The 20,140-nt window shown below is 36.8% G+C and overlaps 2 protein-coding genes across 3 annotated transcripts; both read left to right on the top strand.

The window, feature by feature from the left end:
* Window positions 1–609: 609 nt before the first annotated feature.
* On the top strand, window positions 610–11,917 carry LOC137736974 (cycloartenol synthase 2-like). 2 transcript variants are annotated; one of them, XM_068476305.1, is made up of 19 exons: window positions 610–708; window positions 841–1,041; window positions 2,898–3,083; window positions 3,282–3,371; window positions 3,531–3,725; window positions 3,859–3,943; window positions 4,531–4,697; window positions 5,227–5,415; window positions 6,114–6,227; window positions 6,724–6,846; window positions 6,946–7,068; window positions 7,143–7,241; window positions 7,928–7,984; window positions 8,596–8,642; window positions 8,743–8,886; window positions 8,994–9,171; window positions 10,072–10,152; window positions 10,729–10,812; window positions 11,447–11,917. In XM_068476305.1, the coding sequence occupies exons 2-19, from the start codon at window positions 844–846 to the stop codon at window positions 11,555–11,557; spliced, it is 2,271 nt and encodes a 756-aa protein (XP_068332406.1). In that variant the 5' UTR covers window positions 610–708; window positions 841–843; the 3' UTR covers window positions 11,558–11,917. The 2 variants fall into 2 exon arrangements, with proteins under 2 accessions (XP_068332406.1, XP_068332405.1); XM_068476304.1 differs by lacking the exon at window positions 610–708 and having other exon boundaries at window positions 727–1,041.
* An 854-nt stretch (window positions 11,918–12,771) lies between these two features.
* LOC137736973 (TORTIFOLIA1-like protein 2) lies at window positions 12,772–17,515 on the top strand. Its single transcript, XM_068476303.1, has 8 exons — window positions 12,772–12,948; window positions 13,246–13,987; window positions 14,541–14,735; window positions 14,825–14,927; window positions 15,359–16,014; window positions 16,192–16,899; window positions 17,012–17,177; window positions 17,270–17,515. The coding sequence occupies exons 2-8, from the start codon at window positions 13,337–13,339 to the stop codon at window positions 17,272–17,274; spliced, it is 2,484 nt and encodes an 827-aa protein (XP_068332404.1). The 5' UTR covers window positions 12,772–12,948; window positions 13,246–13,336; the 3' UTR covers window positions 17,275–17,515.
* The last annotated feature ends 2,625 nt before the right edge of the window (window positions 17,516–20,140 follow it).

The raw sequence follows: 20,140 nt of genomic DNA on the forward strand, positions 1-20,140 counted from the left end.
CTGGGGCTAAAAATTTAGGTTTTAAGGATTGGAGTAGAAAAGTTGTTTCTGGGTTAAAACCTAAATTTTTTGGGCAAAAAAATTTAGGTTTTAATCCAAGGATTGAAGATGGTCTAAAGAGATATTTTTTTTATTTTTTATTTTGGTGAAGCTAAGGAGACTATTTTCATTTAGGCTAAGGAGACTAAATTTACAAACTAAATGATGTGTCACAAGTAAGAAATAAACACATTAATCAACGTTTAAGTAATACTCAAATTCCATATCATTTATTTTATAAATTTAATTTCTCTAGCATTAATTAACTGAAAATATTTGATTGAGTTCATTCATAACTATTCATCTAAAATTGTTTTTTTAAGTAGACCTCAATTTTTAAAACTCACACAAATCCAAAAGTTCCTATCTTTTGTGGATTCTAATTTACCATGAATTTTATAATTGTTATCAAAAGCATCCCAAAACAATCACGGTGTTTCTGTCGGCCACCCTCTCTGTTTCTCTCTGTGAAATCATCAATCCAAATTGTTTAAAATTCCCAACTACCACATGCCTCCTTCAAGTTCCTTCAAAACGTCGCAGTCACTCGGTGAGTAGGAAAGAGGGAGAGAGAGAGGGAGAGAGAGAGAGACTTGTTTGTTTGTGTTTAATTGAATTGGACGCACTCTGCAACTCTTCTCTACTTTCGGCTGAGAAAGTCGCAATCTGGTAACCTTTCGCTCTCTTTTGGATCTCAAATATCCCAAAAAAGCAAACGACTTTCCGAATTATTGCTGCATTTCTCTTAGTTTTTTCTGTTTCTGGCATTTGGGTTTTTATATTTTCCCGGGAACCAAACAGAAAATGTGGAAGCTGAAGATTGCGGAGGGAGGGAGTCCATGGCTGCGCACACTCAAGAACAATGTGGGCAGGCAAGTCTGGGAGTTCGATCCCAAGCTCGGCACCCCCGAAGAGCTCCTCGAGATCGAGAGAGCTCGCGAGAACTACCACAATAATCGGTTCGTTAAGAAGCACAGCTCCGATTTGCTCATGCGCATTCAGGTAATTCTTTACTTCTGAATGGTTTGATGAAAACGAAAGCTCTGCTGCTTGTTTTGAGAGCGATTACTTCGGTTTTACGCTATTTGGTTTCGGTTTATGGATCTAGTATTTTGTTGAATTGTTTGTTGTGATATTACCTTTTAGAAAGTTAGAGTTGAAGTTGACTGGTGGTTATGGGGTTAATAAGGGATTGCGTGGTGGACTGAATTGTTAGACTGGTGGAGAAAGGGAAGTCCTTGAGGTTTTTTATTTTTATTTTTGAAGTTGGTGGGGTTGGAAAGCTAATTGGTAGCGGGTTTGTCGCGGCGAAGACTCTGAGACTTTTGAGTCTTCTAGAAGAGTTCCTAAAGTGGTTGTCTTGTCTTCCTTTGGATGAGTTTTCTAAACTAAGTGGGGATTTGTCTTTATTAATAATCTTCTATAATCTAATTGCTTCATAAAATGTCACTGTCTAAGAGTCAGCGATAGAAAAATTGAGGATAAACAATTATGATAATGTTAGTTTAATCGTTGAATGTTTACATATGATTTGCATTTTCTACATATGGTTTTTGACCTGCTCTCTACTGTTCCCAGCTTAATTGTTATTTGCATGCTGCTGACTCCTTTAGCAATTATTTTGTTTATGAAATATTTATCAATATCGAATTAGTCTAGGACAAGCCCTGCATTCCACATCAATTTAGTGCCATTTCGTTTGTAGTTTCATTGAAAAAGAGTTCTGAACTACTTTTGAGTTTTGAGCAAGGCACTTTGGAATTCAAAATTACCAACGTGAACTCTGAACAAGTGCAAGCCAGTGTGCAACTAGAAGCGGTCAACTCTAAAACTAGCATGTGTTGTCCATTCTGAAATTGGTTCTACTGTAAAGTTTGCATCACTAAATTAAGCTAATATAACAGTAAGCAAGCAACCTGCACAATATCGGGTAATCTACTCGTAGTCAATGATAAATCTTGTAAACCATTTACCTTTCTTTTTTATTTTTAAATGTGAAGGGCTAGTATGTAAGGACCCCTTTTGCAGATAGCACTTCTGCCCATAAGTGCTTTTGCAGAATGTACTTTTAAATATTTTTCGGAACATGTTACCACAAGTACTTCTGGTTATCTAGAAGCATTGCCTAAACTCTAATGATTTTCGTTAAATAGAAGCATAATGATTTTCATTAATAGGTGGAATAATTTAACCTTCTCTTTTATCCTAGAGGTAAATTGTTTCTTTCTGTTTAATATATCATAAGCCTTCACCTTTGCATTTCCATTCAGAACATTTTAGTGTTCTGCCTTGGGTTTAATTTTTTTTATCTTTTGTGCGTTGCATCGAGAGAATCGTTAAGAACAGCAGGAGACTCCTCTACACAGATTTTCCTTTGATATCTTGTCCAATATTATTCGAATAATTATGCTTAAGTTTTCTGATATAAAATAGGTTCAGAGATCTCCCATATAAGATAGAATCTAAAATTTCCTACCTTCCATAGTTAGAATAGTGGTCAAGATTTATGACTGTCTACTTAATTCTTCCAGAAAATGAAGCTGCCTCCTTGATTACTTTTCTGTTACAATCTAGCAACTGGAAAAGTTCAGATCATCACAGACTATCATCTTTATTGAGATAAAAAAACATGTGAGAGAGTATCGTTGAATATATTGGTTGCTCTACATGTTAGTCAGATTGTGAGTAGATTTAAGCTTCATGGGAGACTGTTCATATGATATATTATTTTTTGTTTTTGCTCTGCTCTGTGGGGAAAGGGGAATGAGATTGTGAATGTTCAAACATTTATCTATATTAATTTATTTTTATATATTCTCACTGACTATAACTATTTATCTTTCGTCACCAAATTGTAGTTTTCCAAGGAGAACCCAGTTCCTGCTGTTTTACCCCAGGTCAAAGTAAAAGACACAGAAGATGTGACCGAGGAGACAGTGACAAATACATTAAAAAGGGGTATAAGTTACCATTCAACACTTCAAGCCCATGATGGACATTGGCCTGGGGACTATGGAGGTCCAATGTTTCTACTCCCGGGCTTGGTAAGTGCTGATGCTGCTAATGGAAGGTCTTAAGTTGTGAAAAATATTCCAGGTCATCCAAAAATGTTGTGGGTTGTATTTTAGATCAATTGTCTCAGCCTTCAGGAACATAGTACACTGGAGGCAATAAAATCTTTGATTCTTACTCCATAAAAATAATCAGTCATTTCTAACACTTTTTTCCCATCAAATGATTAGGTAATTGCTTTGTCTATCACTGGGGCATTGAATGCAGTCTTATCTGATGAGCATAAGAAGGAGATCTGTCGATACCTCTACAATCATCAGGCAAGGATTCACTTTAGATTTTAAATTTGTGACATATGCACCTTTTCACTGGTGTACCTTCTCATTTGCTCAACTTTTGGTTGTTTATCAGAAGTCTCGTGTACCAGAGTTTCTGCACAAGGGATGAAAATTTGTTAATTTAGAGATGTTTAATTGCAGAACAAAGATGGTGGGTGGGGCTTGCACATTGAGGGCCCAAGTACTATGTTTGGCAGTGTCTTGACATATGTTACTTTAAGGTTGCTTGGTGAAGGAAATAAAGATGGACAAGGAGCCATGGAGAGTGGGCGTAGGTGGATTCTGGACCATGGTGGTGCTACTGCAATTACATCGTGGGGGAAAATGTGGTTATCAGTTCAGAACTTAACCTTCATCTTGTTGGTCTAACTGACCTTCAAATCTTTTATTAGTTTGTGCTGGAAAGAATTCTTTATATACACAATCTAGTGCATTCTTTAATCATTGTAGCATTGCTGGGTGTTAATAGGTACTTGGAGCATTTGAATGGTCTGGCAATAATCCCCTGCCCCCTGAGATATGGCTTCTTCCATACATGCTCCCAATTCATCCAGGTTCTTGCCTTTTATTCATTCTCCGCAGATGAGTGTTTTTCCTGTATGTATTTGTCTCTGCATTTGTGAAGAATAAGTATTTTTCTTATCAGAGAGGGAAAAAAAAGAATAGGCGGTTTCTGTATTTTCTCTAGCATGTTACCATGTTACCTGATAGAAAAATTACCTCATAACTTGTGATGCACAATCAACTATGGTAATCAACACCGCTTAGGTGGTCATATTAATTCAATAGCATACATTTAAACTTTCATTCTGAGGCTTTTTTTGTTTTCCCCTTCATCAACATTAATTTTGAAAAGTTTGACCTCTGGTTGATTGTTTAAGTACCTTGCTAGTAATATTACATTCTTACTCTTACAATAAATAAAATATGCTGTATTCTGGTGGGGCTTCTTCCCTTCTCAAAATTTAGTTTATAATGAGATTTCAAATGCCATCCTTCTCGACTAGTGTGGTTATTGTTTAGTTAAAATGAAGTTTCTGCTGTAAAAGTTCAAATAAATGTTTCTTGTGGCATGCATGAATAATTCTTTGATCGTCTAGTAGACACCATACCAGAGGAATGATTGCATTTTACTCTGCAGGAAGGATGTGGTGTCACTGCCGCATGGTCTATTTGCCAATGTCATACCTCTATGGGAAGAGGTTTGTTGGCCCAATCACACCAACAGTTTTGTCTTTGAGGAAAGAACTTTTTAATGTCCCCTATCATGAAATAGATTGGAATGAGGCGCGCAACCAGTGTGCAAAGGTTGGTCAAACTAACTGTGTTCTCAAATCAGAGCTAACATCTGATGTGATACAAATTTGTCCGGTAATATTGGATCTCCTTCTTTAACAGCTTGATAGAAGGGTTGAATATAATAGCTTTATTATTGTTGTGTCTGTCATTTTCATATTTCTACCTATTACTATATATCTCTATGTTTTCTATTAAAATAAGGTTACATTATCGAGCAAAGTTCAGTTAATGTGTTCTAAACACCTTAGTGGATTACAGTCAGCAGTTGCAGATTTCATGTTTATATTGTTCTATCAATTGGGAGACAGTCAACTAACTGTCTGTACTTTCACATTGACTGTAATTTTTCTCACTAGAAGATTCATTTCTTTCTTTTCAGTAATAAAGGAATGTGTTCTAAATACCTTAGTGGACTATAGTCAGCAGATTGCATACTTATGTTGTTCCACATACTGGAATACGGTCAACTATCTATCTATACATTCACATTGATCCGAATTTTTCTTAAGAAAATTCATTTTTTTTTTAATGTTTGCAGGAAGATTTGTACTATCCACACCCCCTTGTACAAGATATACTTTGGTCTTCTCTTCATATGGCTGTTGAACCAATCTTAATGCGTTGGCCTGGGAAGAAGTTGAGAGAAAAGGCTCTTCGCACTGCAATTGAGCACATACATTATGAAGATGAGAATACTCGTTATATTTGCATTGGACCTGTGAATAAGGTATGTATCCAAGTGGTTCGGCGCTACATACACTGTTTAGGTTTCTGTCTGTTAAGGGGAGCAATTATAATCTTTTAGTGCCGCCACTTATACTACATTTGGAAGAGATGATGAAGAGTATGGAGGAAAATGATTGTAGACATGGGAAGAGGATAGGAAGAGAGATGGATATAAATGTTTTCTCCTCTTGTTGGGTAGAAAGGAAGGAGAGATGAAGAATAGTTTATTTTAAAAGATTGCATATAGTCTTTTACTGGTCTCAGTTAACAATTTTGTCTAGATTTATACCAATTCCACCATGAACACAGTGGTTTTGGTGGGTATGGAGGGGCTCTTCATCCACCTGATTGTCATTTTTACTCACCTATCTCTGTAGCAGGTTAAGAAACTCCTCTTATTCCGTCCCTTTATCCCACACACTATTCGTCCATGCCAAACTTGTATTAGTTATGATGATAATACTGTGATTAAAATTTTAAGTCGAGAATGGTTTATTAGTTAGGTTCTTAAAATGCTTTCACTGATTTTTAATCTATTTTGTCCTTTGTCTGGACGACTTTTTAAGTGCTTTTTAGTTATTCATTTTGGTCCTTTTATTAATGTTCACATCTCCCCCCTCCTTTTACATATATCTATATATGACTGTATCTATATGTCAATTACAATTTTTTGAGTTTTGGGGTTGATGCGGATTGCAGGTTTTAAATATGCTTTGCTGTTGGGCAGAAGATCCGAATTCAGAGGCTTTCAAGTTACATATTCCAAGAATCTATGATTACCTATGGATTGCTGAAGATGGCATGAAAATGCAGGTCTGTATACTATCATCATACCTTGAACTATTTTTAACAATCCATATTTCTGGAATGTGTCCCATCCATTGACACTTTACAGCTGTTTAGCATGCTTATCCTAAAGCTTGCTACATAACTGCTGTTTCTAATTGTACTCAGTAGTCATCAATAATTTGATACTGGAAACTTTCTTTTCTACAGAAATATGTGTGATGATCATGCGAAAAACAATTGCTAGGAAGTTGAACAAGTTTTTGAAGTTTTAATTGCCTCTAAGTGTGATTTATTCTTGAACATTTAATAGCCTCAAAGTGTGACTTATTCAATTATCCAGATATTTGCATTGAGTGCCTAGTGCTTACAGCCTTACCCAGACAAAAAAGTCTGCGATTTTTAATACCCTCTTCCTACAAATAAACTCAATTATGCTGACTTTGTTTTACAGCACTTATTGAGTCAGCATCATTTTAACGAGTTTTCTGCCATGTAACCTGATGTTATGAATTTACTCCAGGGGTATAATGGAAGCCAGGCTTGGGACACTTCTTTTTCTGTTCAAGCAATTATCGCAACCAACCTTATAGAAAAATTTGGTTCAACTCTAAGAAAGGGACATCAATACATAAAAGATTCACAGGTGGTGATCTTGTGCATCTGAGTTCATTTTTTTCTTCTTAATACTGGTACATTTAATGGGCCCCTCACATCCATGATTGACTGTTTATTTTCTCTCAAGGTTTTAGAAGATTGCCCCGGTGATCTGGACTATTGGTATCGCCACATTTCAAAGGGTGCTTGGCCTTTCTCAACTGCTGATCATGGATGGCCCATCTCAGACTGCACAGCTGAAGGATTGAAAGTGAGTGTTGGTCAGTTAAACGCACTGCATTTACTTATTCATTGTTCACTATTTCTATTTTTTTTTTCTTTCAGGCTGTTCTATCATTGTCAAAAATTCCATCTGAAATTGTTGGTGAACCACTAGATGCAAACCGGCTTTACGATGCTGTCAATGTCATACTCTCATTACAGGTTAGCCCAGACCATGATAGTCTGAACTCTGAAGTAGATAAGTGTACTAATTTTCTACCACCCATGCCATCTCGAGAACTCCTTATAATGTTCTATAGTTTCTAATGCTTAATGTCTCCAGACAAGTGTGGTTTTTATATGGGCATGTACCCTTAATTACGAAAGTCGAGAGGGATGAAACCACAAACGAATTTGGTTACCCTTAATTGCGATGATATAAAGATACAAACAAGAGAGTGTATGTTGCCATGTGCTATGTGTGACAAGAGTTCTATTCTCTTAGTCATTTGGTGGCCAAAGATTCATGGTCACCCACCCTTGGATTTGATATCAAAGGTTGAGATTAAAACATTAAAAGGGCATCCCTTTCATCTCCACCTTGATATCAAATTCAAGGGCGAGTGAGCATGTATTTCTTTGTCACCTAGTGACCAGGAGAACATTTATGTGTGTGACAATGCCGTTTTATTTGGACGTATTACATCAAAATGGGAACTGTGCTAATTGATCATGAAGCTCCATTCTTCCCCCATATGCAGGTTTCATATAAATACCCTTCCCTGCAGCTTGCCCTATCTACATATTTCCTATGAATACTCATCGTTGCTTTTTTCTGTAATAACTGATTTATGACCTGAAAGTTTTGTTTTAATCGCTGATAGCTATTTATTATAATGTGATTGCAGAATAATGATGGCGGTTTTGCAACATATGAGCTCACAAGATCTTACAGTTGGTTGGAGGTAGCCTCATTTTAATGACTCCATTGTCATTCACTTTTCTTCATTTTATTTTGGTGGGTTCTGCTAAAATTTGTATAGCATGTGTCCAGTAATATAACTGCCATCTAATAACTCCTTCCGTAAGTGTTTGAATCTGTATTGCGACTGAAAGCAGTTTCATTACTCTGCCTGTGCAGTTGTGCTTATTTCCATATTTACATAATTTGGGAAGAAAAGGAAAACTTACTTTTCTTCATTTTGTGGGTGCATATTATCAAACCCCTTACACAGGTTCTGTTTTTTGTAAACTAATGATAGTGAAAACCACTCCTTTAATAATTGAAAATGTACAAGAAAAATTTACAATCTATGTGGTTCATGGTATCGTCATTAGTAATCTCAACCCGCTTTTCCTGCAACAACCCTGTGGTTGACGTCTTATCTTAGCACTTTATCACAATCTTTGCCAGGGGAGTCCCATCTTCTCTATTAAATAATACTTGAAACTTGGAGAAGTCACTATTGCATGTCAGGACTCATTGCATGATATAAATAAAAACCCTTTGCTTTTCACTGTTACCTCGTGAGATCAGAGAGACCTAATCTATTTTACTGTTTCTTTTATTTTCCAGTTGATCAACCCTGCTGAAACCTTTGGTGACATTGTAATTGATTATCCGTAAGATACCACCACCTTGAACTGCATCAGTTCTATCTTTTCTTTTCTCCTTCCATTTTTCTTTCTCTAGAAATTAAGTACTTACTACACGTCTCTGTAGTTATGTTGAATGCACCTCAGCTTCTATTCAAGCTCTGGAATCATTTAAGAAATTATATCCTGGTCATCGGCGAGAAGAAATAGAACACTGTATCAAAAGAGCTGCGGAGTTTATTGAAAAGATACAAGCATCTGACGGTTCATGGTTAGCCCCATGTTTCTTACTTTATAAGATCTTTCTAGCTGCTTTCTCCTTCTCTGATCTATCGGTTCCAAGATCACGCTTTTTATGTTTCTATAATTGCTGAACAGGTATGGTTCATGGGGGGTTTGCTTCACTTATGGTACATGGTTTGGGGTAAAAGGGTTGGTGGCTGCTGGAAGGAACTACAACAATAGTTCTAGCATTCGGAAAGCTTGTGATTTTCTGCTATCAAAACAACTTACTTCTGGTGGGTGGTCAGAGAGTTATCTATCATGTCAAAACAAGGCAAGTCCATTGATTTTACATCATTCTTATTTCTCAAAAATATTTTCTATAAATTATTAAGTTCATCAATTCTCAATTATAAACTCTGTTGTATTCCTCATTTTAGCCTTAATCCCTTTAAATTGAAAATTTTAATTAATTAATGTTAGGTAGTTATTTTGTTTGGTGTGCTTCTTGTATTGTATATGTTTTGAGTGGTTATAAAGCTGGAAAACAGGTAAAAATGGGAATTCGTTAACCTTTCCTGGTCAATACACTAGGTTTTTCTTCTATTGGTTCTTTTATTGGTTTGCAGTCAGCTAAGTGTGTCAATCCTATCTCATCTCTTGTAAGCTTTAACCACCTGCAGTTGCATGGGGATATGACCTTGACTGTACTCAGATAACATATATCTTTACTCCGGTAATTTGATATTTTCCTTACTTGATTTGGCCAAAATTTAATTGATGTGGCCAAATATTGTCTTGTTGCTAGTTGTTTCTGATACAAGCAAGAAAATAAAATGCGTTTGTAGTGTGTCTATCTTGTTATATGCTGAATCTAAATGATGCTTTTGTTTCCCTCATCATCAATGTATGGTTAAATAGCCATGAAAACAGTTAGTCTTGGGTGCTTTGCCTTTTCTTTTGGTAAAACTCTCGCAATGATTTGAAAGAGAACAGGTTAGCAAGGTTGAGAATATTTCTAACATTTGTTTTTGAAAATGCACCATCCTTTTACATTTATTCATAATGCTACCTTACATATTGTTGCATTTGCCAACAAAGAGACTCTTGTAACTTTGATAGTAATGGGACGTGTCTTGTCTGAGGTGACAATATTGAATTGGTTGAAGGTATAATTTTGGTAGGTTTTTTGTGATTCATGTCATCAAATGTTCTTATTGCTTTTTCTTTACAGGTGTACACAAATCTTGAGGGTGATAGGTCTCACGTGGTCAATACTGGATGGGCCATGTTGGCTCTCATTGATGGTGGCCAGGTATGCATATAGTTTAACCAAATACTTTCATGTACATTGGTAGGTTGTTATTCAACTTATTCTGGTGCAGCAACTTTTGATTTAAGGTGTTTAATCTTTTGGATGAGAACAAATAGTTTCGTTAGAATGAACTAACATCAATACCACTGAAATGGATCAACAGTCCGTCAAATACACAAACAAGGCCTCTACTTCCCAACTCACAGTATAATACCAGCATTTCATCAGACAACATAAGCCACTTCAGTTCCGAGTTCTAACAACTGAGGACAATACATCCATGCTTTAATGATCCCCGTTAAGAAAAGAATGAAGTCTCTCTAAACGAGTAATTTCATAGACACTGAATCCCAGAAAACACACAGAATCTGGCCCTATCCCTGGAAATCCTAATCCTCTACATTTTTCAGTAATATTTCTACCAGTTCTCTCCAACCAAACAATTCTAAAATTGCCAAAAGTCAACTCCAAAAGACTTGCTCCCCTTTTTTGTCCTTCCAGATGTTGCTTGCTTTCCTTGTTGTTATTCATTGTGTTGGCACTTTTCTTATTGTGGTGTTTTACTTGTTGGAACAGGCTGAGAGAGACCCAACACCGTTGCACCGTGCAGCTAGATTTTTGATAAATTCTCAAATGGAGAATGGAGACTTTCCTCAAGAGGTACTTCATTGTTTGTTAATAATGTTTAAGATGCTTAACCTTCATAAACGTGCTCTAAGCCTCTACCATTTTGCATTTTTCTTGTCATTTCGGATTTCTAGTGAATACTGTATCCAACAAGAAGATTTTCACATGTTAGGATATGAACAAATGATATTGGGTAAATTACCAAGTTTGTGTTTAATTGCAACCTCATACAACATCTTTAAAACATTTCAATCTCATACATTTACTTATTATATCATTTCAATGTCATACAACCTCCTGCTTTAAAATACTAAATTTAGGGTGAAAGCAAAGAAAGTAGCGAGGGATTAGTGTACCGGACAGGGGTACCTGCAGTCTCAGTTTAAACCATGTCAAGGCAGATTGTGCAATGCAACTTAAGCCTTAGACAGTAACAACCTTTTTTTACACAGAAATGAGACGGATGTTTGACATTGAAATGAAATAATAAGTGTACGGGATTGAAATGTTTTTAAAATATTATATGAGGTTGCAATTGAACACAAACCTGATGGTACAAAGTGTTATTGACCCAATGATGTTAATATATGTTATTGATTCCTCATAATTTGTATGCCAAAGCTGTCAATACATTTAATCTTTCTTCCTTTGATATTTTCTTTTGCAGGAAATTATGGGTGTCTTCAACAGGAACTGTATGATCACGTATGCTGCATACCGGAACATATTCCCTATCTGGGCATTGGGAGAATACCGCTGTCGGGTGTTGCAGGCTTAGTGAGCTAACTCTGCCACTAATTTGTGTGACATTATGCCTATGTGTTTCACATTTAGCTTGTCATCAGGGGTGTGCCGGGGACCTTTGTTTCTGTTGGTCAGCACGCGCCTTTCCAGCGGCGGCTGTTTGATGCTGCTAGGGTTTTCTTCGTTGCTTTTTATGTTTTGGGCTCTTGGTTACTGTAGAGGTCCTTTTATTTTTTTTCCGTCTATGTATTAGTATTTGGGCCTACTCTTATGTAATATATTCTGCTGGTAATAAAGTAACATTTTACAAAAGAAAAGAAAAGAAAACCAAATTGCATTAGTTTTGTTCGATTTGGTTCGGCCTATTTCCAAACCTCCACCAAATACATTTAAATTGCGTACATTCTTTTAGGGTTAAGTGCATATAACTACTGAATCTTTAGGAATAATTTCAAATTGGTTCCACTATGTTAAAACATTCAATAACTACCTGATGTTTTAAAAATTGGACAATTGTTTGCTCGCCATGGTTAAGTGACCAACACGACAAGTATTCTTATTGATGCGGGCTTTCGCTCTTCATCCCCTTTTTTTTCTCCTTTTCGGATGGTAATATTTCTCAAAACATAAAGTGTGAATCAAAGTCACGTTTGAATTCAAATTGAGATAATGATGCAAGTTATTTTGTTCTGAACAAACGATAATATCTACATTAAAAGGGTAGGGAAGTGAGTTAAGTCTTACAATGTGCTAGTAATGACGTGGTTCAAATTCACTTTTGGCGAAATCGAAACTAAAACCTCTTACTTACAAATGAAGAGAAATACTACTAGACCATAGTATTAAGTGCCAATTCTGAAATCAAATCAATATGTAATCATGGAGAAAATTTAGATTCAATATTTGTTCACTTTGGGTTGAAATCATGGAGAAAATTAAAAACGAATCTTGATCTTTCAGTTAAGGTAGGGAAGATCAGGAGCTGTTTAAGGGCTCCACGTGTCTCTTTCAAACCCCCCAGGTTCAAATCAGTGGTCCAAAATACCCCATGGTCCAATCCAAGCGCTCCCTTTCTAAATTTGAAAAGCTAAACAGGAAGCGCGAAATTTGAAAAGCCATCTGTGTCTCCAGATTTTCTCTCTCCGTCCCTGACACGCTCTCTGAGATTCCTTCTTTTGAGTATTTTACTAATTCCTTTTCTATAATTTATAATATTTTCAAATTTCGGTAATCTCAAAGCCATTCTTTCAAAAATTTCTCCTCTCTCTCTCTCTCTAGATTTTTTGTTTGGGTGCCGAGAAAGCGCCGGAAAATAAGAGAGAATGGGGGAGGAGGGAGCTCTGATACTTTGCTCTGATGTAGCAACGCGAAAGCCTCCTAATCCGGCGAGTAATTCCACTGTGGAACCAACGGAGAATATGATCTGTAAGTGCTCAGTTTCAAATTTCTAAGGTTCTAGAGTTTCCTGTTTTATAAAATTAATAGACTTTCGTAAATGTCGAAGATTATACTTTGGATTTCAGTTTGTGATGCTCAAAACACTAATTCAAAAATTGTGGATTTTTCTTTGAAGTGAATCTTTTTATTTATTTTGTATTTTTAGAGATTTAACTCAAGTTTTGGGTTAATTTTTTGCATTTTATTAGTGATTAAGTTGCTATTGAGTTCACCATGGTAGTATGATAATTCATATTTGGTTTGTTTTCTACTTTGGCTTTACAGGAATCCAATAGTTTGAATTAGCAGCCCCAACTTTGAAGTGAATTAATCTTGTGCAATTAGGAAATTGGGTATTTTTTTGTTGCTATTCAAGATGAAAAGACATGGGCTTGTTAAAGGGAGGGGACCTGCGAGGGTCACTGCGCAACAGGTGGTTTTTGAGCTAAAACACAAGGTAGTTATTGCAATGAACAAGCTTGCTGATCGGGATACTTACCAATTAGGCGTTGAGGAACTAGAGAAAATGGCTGAGTGTTTAACCCCAGATGGGTTTGCTCCATTTCTGTCTTGTATTTTGGATACAGATTCGGAACAAAAGAGTGCAGTTCGAAAGGAGTGTATTAGACTGATGGGTACATTAGTTAGATATCATGAGGGGCTTGTTGGAATGCATCTCGGCAAGATGGTTGCCAGCATTGTTAAGCGGCTCAGGGATCCAGACTCAGTTGTGAGGGATGCATGTGTGGAGACTGTTGGTGTTTTAGCATCAAAACTGAGTAATGATATGGGTGAGGGTGATGGGATCTTTGTTGTTTTAGTCAGGCCACTTTTTGAAGCTATGGGTGAACAAAACAGGCAAGTGCAGGCGGGTTCAGCATTGTGCTTAGCCAGGGTCATTGACAATACTCGTGATCCTCCAGTTTCAATTCTGCAGCCCATGTTGACTCGAACAATAAAGTTGCTTAAAAACCCACATTTCATGGCAAAGCCTGCAATCATTGAATTGAACAGAAGCATTATCCAGGTGAATTTTCAAACTCAAACGTAAGTTTAGTAGTCATGATATTACAGGTTGTGTATTATGGTTCTGCTATTAAAAGTTCTTTTTTCCAAATGCTGTTTGAATTAATGGATTTCTATTTGCACGTCCTTTGAATTAGTATTTGTTATATTCTGGAGAGGCCTTTTATGTTGAGTTTCAAGGTATGGCAATGAAAGAAATTTGAGACAAAAGTTATTATATATACACAGATTGATGTATATGCATCAATATCATTAGTTTGTGTACTTATTTTTGGTACAAAGTAATCTTCTTTCAGTCTCTGTTTGCAAAACATGCTATATGGTGTTTCCTCTCAAATCTCAATCATGGCATAGTGCGTTCTTCAATTAATCATTGAATGGGATTGGACAGCGCCAGTTGTCTAGTAACTAGCTCAACAGCCTATTTTGATGCTATGTACGCTTGTGTTTATTTTGCTGCATTTTTTTTTATACCACATGTGTTGTTTACTTCTTTGTAATTTGTGTGGTAGAATATCCTTGCTGTATGGGCTTAATTCGATACTCTATTCTAGGCAGGGGGTGCTCCAACACAAAATGTTCTCTCCGCTGCAATGACTAGCATTCAAGAATCTCTGAAGAGTAATGACTGGACAACACGCAAAGCTGCTTGCATAGCATTAGGGGAAATAGCTTCAAGTGGTGCATCTTTCATGGGCTCTTTTAAGGCTTCATGCATTCGTTCCCTTGAATCATGTCGCTTTGACAAGGTCAGTGTTAGTTAAAAATCTACACTTGGATAATCTTCTTTCATGCAGATGGTTAAAACCAGATCCTCTTGGTGCTTCTTGTGTTGCAGGTGAAACCAGTTAGGGACACGGTCCTGCAGGCTGTACAATGCTGGAAAAGTCTTCCAGGACCTGATACTTCTGAACCTTCAGAAGCTGGATCTTCAATAAAAGGTTTAATGACCGGTTCCTGTTCTTTTATATGCTTAAGATTTATTTTACTTGCTAGATTTTGGCTCAATGCTTATTTTTCCGCTGGATGCTCCCATAAAGATGTAAATGCATAATTGTTTATACTTGTTTTCTGTTACTTTCTTGTGCTCTTTCTGGATAGTCTCAACTCTCAAAGTCTCAATAAAGCTGACAAGAACTGGAAACTGGTACAGTTTCAATGGGTTACGGACATTTTGTGATGCATATCAAATCTCAGGATTACTAGGGTGTAGCTGTTCAGTTTTATTAGAAAGTAAAGTAAAAATGCTACTAGTGCATAGATAGTCTGCGTTAATTAATAAAGATGTCATTCTTTTTCTTTTGTAGTTGTGCAAAATTTTAATTGTGCTATCCCTGTTACTTCTCATAATGCTTATACCAATTTTCTTCAGAAAATTTCTTTGGCGGTGACTACAGTGATATTACTAGTGCCAGTGAATCTGGACGGAAGGATCTCGCCCACAAGAAAGTTGTTACTGGCTTAACTAAGAGCAGAGCTCCTTTGTCTATTAGACAAACATGTCCAGGTTATGGGGAAAGTCATCAACGTTCCAGTGAACATGATTGGCATTTTGAAGTTGCAGTTCCAAAGACCTACAATGCTTCTTTGCCCGAATTTCAGAATGAAGAATCTGAGGGTAGCTCTGTTACAAAGACTTTAGAAAGGACGAGTACAGATGTTACAAACACACAGGACAATGGATATGAATATGTGCCTATGGATGATAAACAAGAGTGTTCTTCTGGGTCAAATCTTGTCACTGATGACTTAGAGGGAAAGTTTGTGACTCATAGCATTGACAAGGGTGGTTTGCAGAAGCCAGTGGGAAGAAATCAACAGTTTGCAGCTGAAGAGATTGGTGGTAGTGAGAAACAGATGTACTCTGAAAGGATACGCGACCGTAGAAGTCTGGATTCAACTGTGACAGAATCTAGTTCCCATGCTCCAAATGGGTGTTGTTCGCAAATGGTCAATGAAGTGGTTTGCATTAGAAAACAACTTGTGGAGATTGAAACCAAGCAGTCAAACTTAATGGATCTTTTACAGGTACATAAAGACATGCATGTATGTTAGCAGCTGCACCGTTTGTGTAAAACTCCTAGAGAAAAACTCTGATATGCTGTTCATTTTGACACAATATTGCTCAGAAGTTAGAATATACGTATTTTCTTTTCTATATATTCTAAACCTTCTATTTTTTCTTGGTTTAAACTTTGTTAACAGGTGTTTACATCGGGCATAATGGATAGCTTGTCTGTCTTACAAACAAGGGTGGTGGGTCTAGAGGATGTTGTAGACCGGTTAGCTCAGAACTTTGAGCACAGGAGGGACCATTCAAATTTAGCAACTTCCAAACTCATGAAACAGAGTCAAACTTTGCATTCTCCAAGGCTCTCCACAAGCACTCCAAGGCCATCCATAGATATAACCAGCCGACAGCCTTCAATGTTGTCCGTGAAACATTCTGATACTTGGGTGGAAAACACAACTGGCAGGAGCCGAACAAACAATTCTGTAAGACACGGTGCAGAGACATGGAGTAACAATATGGGGAAGCTTACCAGGAATCCTACTGGGAAAGACATCAGGAAAATTCCTGGGCAGGGAACACAGAGGATAAGTAATGGTCAAATAAGGACAGATGCTATGTTTTCTTCGGCTTCTAATGCCAAAGTTAGACAAAATGTTGTAGAAAGTAAGAATAACCTCTGGAAACAAGTGAAAGGTTTTCTATGTGAAGGGGACCTAGACTCTGCATATGTGGAAGCTCTTTGTTCGGGTGATGAAATTGTTCTGGTTGAGCTTCTTGATGGAACTGGTCCTGTTCTGGAATGTTTGTCGCCTAAAACTGCCAGGGATGTTCTCAGCACTTTAACTTCATATCTCCTAGAACAAAGGTTTATCAGCACCGTAATTCCTTGGTTGCAGCAGGCAAGTGCTTTCATACATGATATATCATATATGCAACGTAATTTTTACTTGGAAACTGACACGTATTCCAAATTGAAATGTTAACGCTTAATATGATTTTTCACTCGTTTAGATTGCTGACTTGAGCACCACGCATGGACCAAACTACCTTGGCCTGCCAGTGAAAGCAAAACATGAATTCTTGTCTTCCATTGAGGAAGCTGTGAATATGGAATTTTCCAATCCTTCAGAGAGAAGATCTGTCACTCAGTTAGCTGTGAAGTTGCACCATCTATGGGGTAATTTCATTTCAACACTTGAAATTTGAGTGCAGATTCTACAAATTATCCGTCGACATGCCTTCGCTAACGATGATTTCCTACTTCTGCAGGCTAATGTTCATGATAATCGGATAATGAACCAAGGTTATGATGTATGGAACTGCAGATTCCAATTGGTAATTTGTTGTTTTAGAAATTTGAAGTGGTGTTTGTACAATTTTAGCCAGACGAGGGTTGATAGTGCGGTCATTTAGAATCTCAGTCTGGATTAGAATTTCCTTTCCTGTAGTACGTAGTTTAATGTGCACATTGTTATATCTGTCGTGTAATGAAAACCAAGAGTTTTTCTGTTGTCAGCGACTCAGCGGCGTTGAAGCTTCCTATTTAATACACCATCAATTTATTTTTTTGATCTTGAAAAGCATAAAAGCGTAAAAGCAGACCTCATTTAGTGAGATAAGACGATATTGTTGTTGAAAAGCATAAAAGTGAGTTCACGGGTAATTGGGCAATATACAATTATTGCCTTGGTGAATATTAATTGCCTAAGTGCATATTCATCTCGTAAATCAATTGCTCGTGCAATTTGCATTTTTTTTTTTAAATTTTTATAAAAAGATAATATTATGATTAATTCTGGATAGGATTTTTAACTAATTCTATATACGTCACGTGTCATTACTCGAAATTACAATTTTTATGAAAGAGTATGGTTGGGTATTTATAGGAAAAAACACTTCTATTTTTTTGTATTTTTATAATTTTTAACATTATTTTCTAGCCAAATTAATTTTTAACATAATTTTTAACCAATCCTGTCACCACAATGTCATTATCTGAAATTACATATAAAAAATTTTCTCTATCTTCTCTATTTTTTATTTTTTAAAGAAAGAACGCTTTCACTATTTTGGATCTATCTTGCAAATAACAGAGAATTAGATGGAAACCTTAACCATAGATTACATGTTGAATGGATGCATTGGATATGTTGTGCGACTGTCGTATACCACTAAAGCTTAAGGGAGATTTTTATAGGACGACAATAAGGGCAGCAATGCTTTATGGCACAGAATGTTGGACGATCAAACATCAATAGGTACACAAAATGAGTGTAGAGGAGATGAGAATGTTTCGTTAGATGTGTGGGCACACAAGAAAGGACATGATTAAGAATGAGGATATCTGAGGTAAAGTAGAAGTAGCTAAAATTGAGATAAGATGATAGAAAATAGATTAAGGTGATTTGGACATGTGAAACGAAGACCTACGTGTGCTCCAGTTAAAAGATGCTATTGCGAGACAGAGTGCTTAGGGCTAAATGGGTAGAGGAAGACATAGGAAGACTTGGAAAGACTCTAAGAAAAGACTTTGAGTACTTGGATCTAACGGAAAACTTGGCATAAAATTGAGCGCATTGGCGTTTTAGGAATCGTACAACTGACCCCACTTAGTGGAGTAAGGGTTTGTTGCTTTTGTGTGTAGAATTTTTTTTCAAACCAAATTAATATGACCATTAGATTATTTCAATTAAGTGTACCAAATTGTGCCACATGGACACACTGGTCACTTTCCTTTTCTTTCGTTTTTTGAAAATTTTCAAATTTTTTTACCCGAAAAAGGCCTAAGTAATAAGGACTGTTGGAGTATATGGCCATTGGAAATCCACAGGCCTAGATTCCGCCACGTGTTGACAACCTACATCGCGGTCTCCACGACGCTTTTTTGTCTCTTGACATACCACCCCGCATGCATGTATGGCATGGGCCTAGCACACAAAAAAAAAAAAGAAAAAAAAAGAAAAAAAAAAGAAAAAAAAGCGTAGTTAACTTCATGCTGACGTCAGATAGAACTCGGACAAGGGATCGAGCACGAATTGCCTAATGGGTTTGTCTAGCAGGCTTGGGCCTACCCAATTGCCCTACTTTAGGTTATGGGCTGGAGCAGTTTTCTTGAGTTTTTGGGCAATAATTGCCTAGTTCTCAACTTTTGGGCATGGGGCTGGACATACTCTAACATTCCGTTTGTCTCTTCTTTTCTTCTAAGTTTAATGAAGAAATATTATGCGAGATTAGCTCATCGGCAATGGTCGCATGCGAGGTACATACCCTCTCCCAAAGGGGTGAGAATCATTACACCCAGAAACTCTTGGACCATCCCTTCTCCACCATTTTTATTAATAAATAAAAAGGAAAGTAAATGAAAAAAATTACAAGCGGGGAGACTACCAAAAATTGCAATAACCAAATGATCAACAAAAACTATAACAAGGACAAAATGACATGTCACGAGCATGGGCAGACGCAACAAAGTCTGGAACTATAGACCCCCAACGGTAAGCATAACTATTTGTCTGAAATGAAGCTAAACAATCTTCAACCTGATTTCCTTCTTGATAAATATGTGTACATATAAACCGTATTTGACAAAGTCGCCATAGAAAATTCTTTCAATCCACCATAAGAAACCAAGGAACCGAATTGAGAGCCTGGAAAAAATGATAATGAATAACCAACATGGAATTTGTTTCAATCAATATATGCTTCTAGTCTCTCACCCGAGCTATAGACACATCCTCAATAAAGACAAGAATTTCTGTAGCAATTGAATTTACAAACTTCATATTTGATTGAAAAGCACCAAGCACTCCACCCTCTAAAGAGCGAAAGATTCCTTTAAATCTAGCACGTAAATTGGCGCAAGACCCATCAATATTAACCTTAAGCCGTCCAACCGTCGACAACTTATAATGGACTGGAATAAAGGATGGAGCTATAATAAAAAGCGGCGAGATACCAAATAAAGAGAAAATAGGCAACACTCAAGACGATGAGCTACAACTTGGGAAACACACTAGTACTGAGTCATGAAACCGAATTGCTAGCCAACACTTGCTATAGTCCAATGAAGCAAACTTGCCCCCAAAGCGAATTTGATTATGAAAAAACCAAATGCCCCATATAAATTTTTGTACAAGCTAC

Source organism: Pyrus communis, chromosome 6 (genome assembly GCF_963583255.1).
Source record: "Pyrus communis chromosome 6, drPyrComm1.1, whole genome shotgun sequence".
Classification (NCBI taxonomy): domain Eukaryota; kingdom Viridiplantae; phylum Streptophyta; class Magnoliopsida; order Rosales; family Rosaceae; genus Pyrus; species Pyrus communis.